This window comes from Pieris brassicae, chromosome 4 (assembly GCF_905147105.1).
Source record: "Pieris brassicae chromosome 4, ilPieBrab1.1, whole genome shotgun sequence".
Lineage (NCBI taxonomy): Eukaryota > Metazoa > Arthropoda > Insecta > Lepidoptera > Pieridae > Pieris > Pieris brassicae.
In genome coordinates this window covers 14,203,994-14,216,436 of record NC_059668.1, presented here as the reverse complement: position 1 = coordinate 14,216,436, position 12,443 = coordinate 14,203,994, and the positions used below count along the sequence as shown (strand labels likewise).

The 12,443-nt window shown below is 31.2% G+C and overlaps 1 protein-coding gene across 3 annotated transcripts; it reads left to right on the top strand.

Moving 5' to 3' along the window:
* Positions 1 to 3,120: 3,120 nt before the first annotated feature.
* Positions 3,121 to 11,463, top strand: LOC123708440 (peroxiredoxin 1). Of its 3 annotated transcripts, XM_045659147.1 has the most exons (6): positions 3,147 to 3,226; positions 4,366 to 4,491; positions 7,408 to 7,548; positions 8,391 to 8,530; positions 10,457 to 10,625; positions 11,266 to 11,463. In XM_045659147.1, exons 2-6 carry the CDS (start codon positions 4,388 to 4,390, stop codon positions 11,411 to 11,413), a joined length of 702 nt encoding a protein of 233 aa, XP_045515103.1. In that variant the 5' UTR covers positions 3,147 to 3,226; positions 4,366 to 4,387; the 3' UTR covers positions 11,414 to 11,463. The 3 variants fall into 3 exon arrangements, with proteins under 3 accessions (XP_045515104.1, XP_045515103.1, XP_045515102.1); XM_045659148.1 differs by lacking the exon at positions 4,366 to 4,491 and having other exon boundaries at positions 3,121 to 3,226; XM_045659146.1 differs by lacking the exons at positions 3,147 to 3,226; positions 4,366 to 4,491 and adding an exon at positions 5,803 to 5,821.
* Positions 11,464 to 12,443: the final 980 nt, after the last annotated feature.

Here is a 12,443-nt window from a genome sequence, read left to right as displayed (position 1 = left end):
GCCATATGCATATTTCAAATCTTTTATGTTTTAAATAAATACATTGACTTGGCCATCGCATAAAAACACATGTAGTATTAAATATTGTATCAAATTAGATTGTTATATGACAAAATTAAGAAATTTTACTAGTTATAATTAGTTAGTTACTTAATCTAATGGTTCATGGGTGCTTCAAAAATGCTTCAATTTCATTAATTAACGGTAATACTAATATTATTTTATGGGTAGTATTTAAACAAGCTTCTTTTTAATAGCATTATTTGCGTCTGAAAATTTAAGTTGCCTTCTAAATTACTAAGTCAGCCACAATATACGCGCGTCTAAATAATATTATGTTAGCCAATATTATATTCTATGTAAGCCACTCTAAATATAACGTCACCATGGTGGTTATTTTTTAGCATCTAAATTTGTGACATCAAGTAACAAACTTCTAAAATATTAATATATGGCACCTTAAAACTTATTCTATTAGCTTCAAATTTTATAACTCAGTAAGTTTAAAATGTAACTTATGCTACATTCATAGATCCTCAAGTTTACCTAAAATTATCATGAAATTGTATATTAAAGCCACTATTTACCTAAGAACTATTGAGGGAATATAAAATAAAATATTTTGTTTTTCTTATAATAATCTGTGTATTAAAATATAATATAATAAACAAAGGTGAGATACGCGTATAGTAACGTAATCAAAAGTGAAAAAAAAACATTATTGATTTATGAATGCGGCTCGCGCCTTAGTTGGCCTTCCACGCTTTATTTTCATTCCAAGCGCCTTTGCCTGTTGTGCCTTTGCCTCTAATGGCGCTGTTACGAATTTCAGTCTGATTGCAAGGCCCACCACATGCTTGCGATAGAAGTCTGGACAATCACAGCAACCAGTAATCCAGTCAGTCTGATTGTTTGGTAAAGTTACTTTCCAAAATGAAAAAAAAACTTTTTTATATTCGTCAAAATGCTCAAATTTTTTCTCAGCTTGATTATTCTTCAACGAGTCTTTGCATGGAATTAAGTATGTATTGCTGGCTGGTGTTGATTGTACAATTCTTATTTTGGTATCAGTTTTGGCCCATTGATAACCTGTTGTCCAATCAAGTAACTACAGTTCAGGTTGACTCGCGAAGGTTTCTTCTGTTGCTTGTTGTGACCAGCTATTAACCATTTCCTCTGCCACGACTAAGAAACAGGCCAACGGTATACGCTCGCGGAGGGTGTTGTGGTCTTTTATAACTCTGTTAAAAGACTCGAGTGCGTTGTTCGTCGCCGGTGATACTGGGTACGCCCAAATACCAGTTTGGGTTTCTTACTAGCCATTATTTTTTAAAATATGTGATGAATGCTTTTTGGTCTTTTCATTTCTTTGAAAACAACTCTGATGCAGCAGAAAACACCTCAAAAGATGTAGCTGATTGCAGTGCATCAATATCTTCCAATGTGTTTTCGAAAATTCTTTCCCGTGGTTTGGTCCAACTTAGTGCAAATTTTCTTCTTGGCGTGAGCCCAGCACATTTTCACTATCGTTTCAGCTCCAAACACTTCACGAAACGCGTTCTGAATACTTTTTGCAGCGTCACAAATAAGGATTTTCGGTTCATAAGTATGAGAAAAAATTGACAAAAGATTGCTCTTTAATCCTTGAAACATTGTCTTGAAATCAGCCTTAGATTCATTTGTAGATATGGTCAAGCAAATTGGATGTTTTTTTTTGTTTTGATCGGTGGTTCCCACTATCAATACCGGATACCCCTGCCAAATTAACTTATATGTTGCATCTGCATGCAAAATGTCAGCGGCAATACAGTGTTTTAACAAGTTCTTTGTTGATAATACGATGCGAAAACTAGGTGAATCACTTTCCAAAATATCTATCACAAAAACTTCGTTCTCGTTTTCTGGCACGTTAGTGTGTTCAGTTACCCATTTTTCCAATTCTCCTAAGGAAATTGTGGAAGGTTCATATTTGATGCGCCGGCGATCTGCTAAATAATTATAAAGCTGCCGTTTTGTAGGTACTTTAAGTTCAGAGCTTTTTTTCAAACACTCCAAGATTGATTTCGGTGGAGCTCATACAGTTTGTTGATTTCAGATTTGGTTTCGTTGCAAATACCATAATCGTAGTTGCTCTTAATAGAATCATGGTCATGCTGGCAATCTGTACCGATAAAGTAACACTGCCTCTGTATCCACCTCAAATAGCAAATATATTTCTGCAGCACACTGTACGTAACGTAACGTAAAGGACGTTGTACTTTATTGCATCTATAAAACCGTTTCTTCCCGTCCATGGTATTGTGTGTAGTGCGTATTGCCCACGTATTCTCTGCACTCACAGCTGCTTTAGCGGAGCTAAAACTTGAAAATTTTATTTGAAATATCCAGCTCTTAGATTCACCTCGCTTTCTTTTCGACAGCTGACCTTCTTCTTGCGATTCTTCGTCAGAACAGTACAAAGGTACTTCGTTATTGTTTTGAGACGTCATAACTAATTAAAACTTAGAGAAAACTTTAATTTAATTATAGATCAAACAATTGCAATACAAACTCATAAACGCACGAACGGTAATAATCAAAACAAACACGGGTAAGGTGTAGTCTGTGCATGAATCGAATAGCGCGCTCTAATTGGTGCAAATGGCCAGTCGCTGTCATCTCTCGCACTCGCGCCAAATCGTAGGTACAGAGGCTAATTATTATTTTACGAGTTATAATATATGATGTTGTCAATTGAAGCCCGAACGATTACAAATTGAGGAGCTTGTATTGAAGCTGTAAAGCGAAAAATGTTGATGAGTTGTAAAATCCGTGGCTGAGTTAGTAAATTTCATGGCAAGGTATAAATCAGACGGACAAATAAAAATAACCGTTGATATTTATTTGATGTTGATTTTAAAATATTTAGTTGGCATTGTAAAATAGACAAATTAGTTTATTATAGGCTAATTTATTTTGCCGTTGCTTAGTTATAAAATTTAAAGTTAGACCACGTGGCCAAATAATAATTCTGCGGCTGGACTTATAATTTCTCTTATTTTATTACTTAAAAAATATTATTATGGTACTGGCAAGCTTTATGGTGCAAATTGTCAACCAGAACAGTATAAATCAGAACTGTCACTACAATCTTCATACTTCAAGTGTCATTTTTCTTTTCATTATTGTAGGATACGTTTGCCGGTTAACTGCGTCGCTGTAATTTTCAAGTATAATTCTTCAAATTGTAAGTACACGTTTAATTAATGCTATAGTTTATTATGCTTCATTTGACATAATTAAGTCTAATGTAGTTTAAATCGAAAATTAACCATTGCCATCGTCTTGGCCGTCTTTTGTTACGGTCCCAATTGAAAGATTTATCTAGAATATTTTATAACTCTATACATTGCTTCCACCTTAAGCCGTATTTCTACTCAAATTTCCACATCTTTCAAAACAAACAAAAATCTGCGCAGAATTGCAACGTGGTAAGTACTTTTCAATAACTTCTCCGGTACCTACGTATAGTATGAAATCTTTTTGTCTTTTTTAACGGTTCAGTCTCAAAATGTGTCTAATTCTTTGGACCAAAGGTTAAAATGATGCAAGAAGTAATAAGTAGGATAAGAGAACGCAGTGAATCATATAGTGAGAAGATTGGCAATGTGGCAAAAAAGTTATTAACTTCAAGGTTAGTTATTTTAATGACGCGATTTAGGGGCTGGCATGAGGATATTTCTAAGGATAAATTTTAAAAAATCTGTGTTTCGCATACCATCTTAGAAACACTCAAAAGTTATTGCAATCCCTAATATGCTTACAGATATAATTAGACATTCAAATGTTTAATTATATGGCATGATTATGACTTTATTATTTTGCCTTATCTATTTGTTTTGTATAATTTACTATAAAGTAAGCTGCATGTACACTTCATAAGCAAGTTTATTTAAATGGATATAAATAAAATCTTTAATTTGTATAATATGGAGGTTGGTTAATTATTTTTAAGATAATGAAAAATGCTGAATCATTGGCAACCATGTATGTGTTATGTTAATAAAATGTGTATTACACAATATTTTTAGAAGTGTATATATACCTAATTACACAATATGCTTATATATGATTCTTATAATAATAAATCCAAACTTAACAAGGTTATCTAAATATTATCAAGTTCAAATAGCCTGACTGGAATTTAAGTTTTTGCTGAAAGTGATATGAAAGTAACATAACCAGGTGTTAATTCATAAATTGCCACTTATTTCACAATACTACAATTGTATTTCAATTATTTTATCCAGTTACAAATTGTATAATTTTGTGTTCTGGATAATTGTATTTGCTAATTATTTACACTATTTACATAAATTATCACAGCTGATCAAATTGTCAAGTAACAATGGCCATGGATCATAAATGTTATTGTCGGGGTGATGAAGTCAATGCCCTCGACTTGCAGAAGCCAGAGCATCTTTTACCCATGATGAGACCATTCTCTATGAGGTTTTTCTTTTATTGTTTAGTAGTGTGCCACATAAAATTATCGTTTCGTAGAAATTGTAGTAACATAGTGAAAATTAAAAGTTTCTTTTACTAGTTGTCAGTCAAATAATGGTATTTTTAAATATTTATAAACAAATTATTTAAGTTCTATGTATTAAATTGGATCATTATTAGTACTCTTTATATTATATAGTAGTCTATCCAATTGAACTAATATTGATTTTTGTAATGTATTTATTTTGTATGGTATTTTCAGTTTCTTTGAAATAAGTCATGGATGTAATATGAGTTGTATTGATTACCCCAAATTGAATAAAAGTACCGTATTTGTTACAATGATACAATGTTATTTCCATGTGAAAAGAATGGTATCTTGGTAACTAGCACAGTAGTAACTTTTCTAAACATTTCGAAATAATTATTTAGTTTTGATTATTTGTGTGGGAATTTAATATTTATGTAATGAAAAGTATAAATTTGTGTATTTTTGTAATGTATTGTAGGTAATATTCCTTCTAATACATTAACAATCTTGTAGATTAAGATTCTACTTATCAAGCTCTATGGATTGCATTATCATAACCTGTCAATAGATTATCCACCACACTTTGTATTCACAATCATTATTCCAATATTTGTTTTGTGAACATACAAATCCTTGTAAGTTAATTATTAATATTGGAAAATATTTATTTTGACGTCAACCATATAACGTCAATAATCTTTTTATTATGTTACTTAGAGGTAACGTCACATCAAACAAAATCAGAATCACTTTAATAGTTTTGCATAAACTAATTAACTGAACGAAACCACACTTGTTCAATTATAGCCGTGGTTAGTTGTTATGTTATTCAAATTGCTTTTTCCCTTGAGGGTAGGTTTAAACACGTAGCTTGTTGAGAATGTTTAGTTGCCTTAATTTTTGATCACTTGACATAATTAACTTTTGACACGTGTAGGTCTTTGTTAGAACGTGACATTGACGAATTACAGGTTCACCGTAATACTTCGCTTACAAAGAACGGGCTCTTAAACATTTCATATCCAAATAAATAAATTAGCATCAAAATTTACCTAAGTGTGCAACAATTGTTAACAAGATTTTCGAAAAGTTAAAACAATGTCTTGTATTATCATAAATATAGTAAATTGTTCCCAGGGTGAATAACCTCGAGAGAGCCGTTAGGAACATGCTCAATTGTGGACTTTTAACGGATTTTCTTTATAATGGCGACGGAAAATTATTAGTTAGACTCTGGAGAGAGACCGCTTACTTGCCCCATGCCGTTTGCTTGATACGTACCGATTGTTTTCTGAAAGGTCTTAGGTTCGTTATACATGGCTATTTTTGTAGTGTAAGTTGTGAAACTTACTTAGTGATAGCGGTAAGCGCAAGTTCGTTATAGTAAGGTAAAGTTGAGAGTACAATTTTAATTAAATAGAATTCCCACATAACGTAACTTAACCGAAAGACGTCAGGAAATTCGAATAGGTACAAATTATCCTTGTTCAGTTACGTGTTGCGTTAAATTAGGATGAAATGATGTACTTTTCTATATCCATTTAAGCACCATATTTTGCTCATAATGATGCTATTAGTCGTCACGTTATTTTACTTGCACGCGAAATTGCTGGAAGAAGCCAGCTACTGTACTCTGTAATCCCTAATTGAGGTTTCGTCATCGATGTGTCGGCCGGCGCAGATATTTATTGACTGGAATCAACTAATTGCTGTATCATTACTGTGACAGTCAAAGCAATAGTGAAACAATACAAAAAGTTCATAGACAAGATATAGGTAATTTAACAAAATTTACAAATAATTGTCTCGTAAATTTTTATACTGATAACAAAACATGCTATCAGTCGAGTAGTTTTAAATGTTTTGTTATCGTTACACAATAAGTGGCTTACCTTCAATATATCTTGATAAATAGTTCAAATTGGCATCAAGGAAACAGAAGATTTCAAATATTACGCTTACTAAACTTATATTTATTTACTAGCCCGCGTGACATGAAAAGGTAAGCTTTCGAGTCGTGACTTCGCTACGATTTTCGTACATCAAAAACTTACGTAGTTTAAAAGATAACGTACAGATCATGAGGAACTTATTCGTTTTAAACTAGATAAAATAATCGTAGGTAATTATGAGACGTTAAAAAAAAATGAAGCCAGCATTAACTTCGGCTTTTGCACAACATATGATAATAACCTCTGGTACTATGCCACTTCGAAGCATGTTGATATAAAATGACATTGTAAATTTAGATATTTTACCCGTATGTAAGTTGAAATATTATAAAGTTTACCTCTATATATCTTAAACCCTACGGTACGGTTGGTAACAAGCAATACATATTTCCTATTTACATGCCTAACGAATATTCTAGTGTATAGTTCATATAACCGGTTTACGGTGTAATAAAAGCGGTTAGATTGTACGGTTTATAGACGTAGAAAATTCATATATCGTTTCGACGACAATGACGAAATTGTAATCGTAAGTAAATAAACAATTTCAACATTAACTTTACATTTGATTACTTCAATATTTCATAATTGTTTTGTTTTTATACAGATATTTAAAAGGAAACGAAGATATACGCAAGCAATATTCAGAAACTTAGGATTTTTTTAGGAACTGCCCGTGGTCGAAGTTTACAATTTTCTCGTATTCAAATCTATATTCATTATATTATTATTCTAAACATTTTATAAAACTTTGATGTTTATGAAATCTACACCTATTTTATATATAACACATAATATGTTAACATAATAGGCACTTAGCAATGTACACATAACAGAAATATTTTTACTAAAAAATCTGAGAACGTAGAACGTAGAGATTTTTTAACAAAAACCCAAAAACGGAAGTAAAACCCTAATATTCTCTTTAAACAATTTCAGTTTCAACAAAATGCCGCTCCAACTGACCAAGCCAGCGCCCCAGTTTAAGGCCACTGCTGTGGTCAACGGGGAGTTCAAGGACGTGTCTCTCTCAGACTACAAAGGCAAATACGTTGTCCTGTTCTTCTATCCACTAGACTTGTAAGTATTATGTCATCGTATTCGAAAATAAACATAACGCGTGTAAATTTTATAAATTTAAATTGGTTCAGGTTCCAACATTCTGTACTAAACATGTTAGAGAGTTATGACCGAAGAATTGTAATAATTATAAAAACTAAGATTTTAATCTATCAGTATAATTAATGATTTCACACCCTATTAACGTTGAGATGAGAATATAAAAGCCGTTTCGCGAGGTATAATTATTATAGAATTACAAGTGAGCTGTGACGGAAATAAATCATTAAATCGTTAATTTAAATTTATAATTCCCTTGTAGTTCACCGATATTTTGGATACAAAACACTATATTTTACATAATTTATTAAAATCAGTATAATTTAAATAAAAATTATTTAAATTTCTATTGTTTATTTAACTTCTAACTTCGTTTAGCGAATATATATATACCGATTTTACTGGTTTTTTAGTCATTTAAATGTATGTCATCAAATGCATCAGTACCACCAGCTACTGTAGTACATAACACTATTTACATTATACTACCAAAGCAAAATAAAATTATTAAAATACACAATGGAGATTATTTTTTTAATTTGTTAAAAAATAATGTTTTGTGATAGATTTCAACAAATCCTTTGGACAATCTCGAAGACCTATTCTTAAACCACTATTTTCAATTTTAATATAACAAAATTATGTTATTTAATTTAAGTACAAAGTGTTTAAATATCTGTATTGTAACAAAAATAGTTCTTATTTAACACTTTCATATTTAAACTTATTAGATACTTAGGTTAGACTTTTATGTCTAAAATCACCTTCAAAATCTGCTAATAATATAAACCAAAAATTTTCAGCACATTTGTCTGCCCAACGGAGATCATCGCATTCTCCGAGCGCGCTGATGACTTCCGCAAGATCGGTTGTGAGGTGATCGCTGCTTCCACTGACTCACACTTCACACATCTCGCCTGGATCAACACACCACGCAAACAGGGTCAGTATTTTCGGAAAATAGTCTTCTACATAATTATATTTTTTTTGAAATATTTTTAACATGTTACAACACTCGACAGGACTATATATTGCATTTATTACGTAGTATAATCGTAAACCTTTCATTTTAGCAAAGGCTATGCTGCCAGGAACCTCATATTATATGGTTAAATTCATTATAGTATTGTTTTTGGTTAACATTGCTTTTACACATTGAAAGAAAACAATTTTTTTACCTGATTAATGCTATTTGTATTACTATAAACTTATAATTATTTTACATAATTTTGAATTAAAAATTCGTCACGGTAACAACGCACGCTATAAAGCACGCGAAACGTCGGAAAATTTAATATTATGTAAAATAATTATAAGTTTATAGTAATACAAATAGCATCATTAATCAGGTAAAAAAATTGTTTTCTTTCAATATGTAAAAGCAATGTTAACTGGCCGCATAGCCTTTGCTAAAATGAAAGGTTTACGATTATACTTATATTTCTTTTAAATTCAAAATTTTTTGGTTAGTAAAAAAATATATTAGCTAAGTTTTTCTGTTTTGATTAGAATGTTTCTTAGGTGAAATGATAAATATCAATAAAATTGTATTTATTTGAGTCTACGCAAGTCTACTTAATAAAGTATGTATACAGCTTATAGACTGCCTATTAAAAGGGTTGAATGTTTTACGAGAACCATTGCTGTTGCTTTGACTCACCATTTTATTTGATATGCATGAATCGTATGATATAGAATGGCATATGAAGACTCGCTATCTTCAATCTAAAAGGCTATTTGCAGGTAGCCCTAGACGTGCTTCTGTAGATGAAGGTGGCTTCCTTTGTCTGCGATCATTAAAAAAATTTAGCTTTTGTTCCCGACGCGAACCACCCAACCCGCGACAACGTTCAGCCTCAGTAGGGGATTACAGTGAGTGATCGTTGGGTCAAAGGGGCAAAGCATTTGACAACTAAAAAAAAAATCAAATTAGTTTGAAATTATCAACGATTATTCATTACTCTGATTTTATACTTAGTTGTAGAAATTTCTGAATAAAACTAATATAAAATAATAGTTATCAAGTGGCTTTTTGATAATATGTTTATTAAATATACAGCACATATAAAAATGAAATTGTATCAAATCATGTAGTTTTTTATTAAACCACTAAATATGAGAACAAAGTACACACAAAACAATATTTGTCAAAGGCTTTTTAATGTGGGATATGTTATATGAAAAGCCTCGAGAATCAGGTCTTGTGTGGTTCGCGTCACGGTACTGTAAGTTTGATATTTCTATTTGTTTGCTTTTTGTCGGAGATTACGGAAATATACCAATAATTATTTTAATCCAATAGCAATTGTTATTCTTAATAATTGTTATTGTAGTAATACAGTTTTTAATTGATCTTAGTCACATGTGATTACGTAATCGTCATTGTTTAGAAATTATTCTTGTAAATGTAAATTGATTTTTTTATCTAAGGATATTTATAAAGACAAAGTTATAGACTGTGAAACTATTTCGTTTTCTATAGTATTGACGTCAAGCAAAATTGTAAAATTATTGACAACATTTTTGAAAAGGTAAAGTGTAAATATATCACATCTCCATTACTGCCAAATAATGACGTTTGATTGAATTTTTTGTTCGTGATTGGTTTTGCTATCGAATTTTTCGTTATCTAGAGGTAATTTTTGGTCTGTTTTATATAATTCATACGGTTATGACCAAAATATTGTAAAATATGACGCTTAAGCCCTTTTACTTCTTGTGCTTGTGTAAGTTTTCTCTTGTTTCCCTTAAATTGTCATGTGTCTGTGAGTTATGACATAATCATTCTATTTTTATGAATGTCAATTGTGTCCATATAAAATATGAATATAGACCTTTAGTATATTTAATTGAATCTTAAATTAAACAGGTGGTTTGGGTCCAATGAACATCCCAATGATCAGCGACAAATCTCACCGAATCTCCCGGGACTATGGCGTGTTAGATGAAGAGAGTGGCATTCCCTTCCGTGGCCTCTTCATCATTGATGACAAGCAGTTGCTTAGGCAGATCACCGTCAATGACCTGCCTGTTGGCCGGTAAGATAATTTTACATAGTTTAATAATGTGAAAATTTAACTAACTTATCAATAGCTTTTTATTTCTAAAAATTTACAACACGGTGATCAAAGGGTTTGAAGCGTGAAAAGCATAAAATTAAATGTTGCAGTATTTTGGGCTGAATGTATTTTATACGTTTTTTATAATATAATTTTGACAGTCCAGAAATTTTAGTAATTCTTTAGTTAACAGCTCCACTTCAATATTAGAAAAGATTTGATTTGAATGTAGTTATTTGTTTATAAAACAAAATTTCTACAACAGCAGAAACTTACTGTATTGGTTTATATAGGCACGGTCCAGCAGAATATCTATACATTAATTATAATCTTAATAAAGCTTTAATTAAAGAAGTCATTTTAAGCAATCAATATAAAATTTTGTCCCTCCTAATATTATTATTTAGGTATTTTTGGTTGTACCAAGTCATAATCTTCATTGCAATTTTGCAATTATAGCTTGTGCATATATACATATTTAACTTTTCCTGTTCCAATTTTTATTTTCAATTTTAGTGTATGAAATATTTCTGTATACAACCTTTCTTATAAATTTCTTAAAAATAATAATTATCAATAAAAATGTTAATTCCTTTCACATATTATACTCCTCCCACAGCTCAGTAGATGAGACTCTGAGGCTGGTGCAAGCTTTCCAGTTCACAGACAAGTATGGTGAGGTATGCCCCGCAAACTGGCACCCTGGCTCCAAGACCATCAAACCTGACACTAAGGCTGCGCAGGAGTACTTCGGAGACGCCAACTAAATATTAAATAAAACTACATTTAGATTGTTACAATAAAGCATTTAAAATTATTTGTCGTTTTTGTCGACAGTTCATAATTCACCACCTGCATCAATTTCTACATTTTTGTATGAAATTTAATGTACTTCTCTCAATATAATAAAAACTTCGTAGAACTGGGTATCGCTATTTAGAGTACTGGTTTAGCTGGTAATGAAATGTGATGTTCCAAGCATGCGCACTAGACAGACGTTTTTTTGTATTATGAGATCTTTTGCATTTTCTGACAAGATATATTGTTATTCTAATGGGAACTATGGGTTAGTTAAAGGTCGTCAAATTTATGTTTACGTTTTCGTAATTTTTGTCAGTAAAGCATGTAGAAGCGAGTGAAGCACTTTACTCTTAATGTCATGTTATTATACTAGATGGCAGTCAAATAACTAATTCTCGTGATTAACTCATACACGTTAAACGTACTACTCGTGCACCTCGTAAAACAACCTTGCTTTAACGATCTATAGAATACAGTGAGATAATAATGTATGCCTTAAACATTTACCGTATAAAAATCTTTATATTAGGTCCAATTTATATTCATTGAGCACAATGCCATCTTGTTAGCTTTTAATAATACACGCCAAAGTAAAAGTAATGTTCGAATCTTGGCTATATAGATGGCAGTATAGCAAATAACGATTTTTGTAACGTCACAATAAATATTAAACTAAAAAAAGAAAAAGATGAACATATTATTAAAAATATCTAAATGAATTTACATTACTACTTAGGTTTCTAATAAAATCCAAAAGTGTAATAATCATAGGAAAGAACGCCTCTTCTCGATACAAGACGCGCCATCTATAGAGTTTAGAGCAAAATATTCTGTGACCGAATTTAAAGTTTTGTTTATCTGTGGCGCGCACTACGCAGATACAAAGTTAGATATTAGCTTAATTCTTCATTCTTGATTCATTCAACAATTTTCTTTAATTTTGTCTAAAATGTCACGTAGGTAATAATTATTTTCATTTGTCTATTAAAATTAATA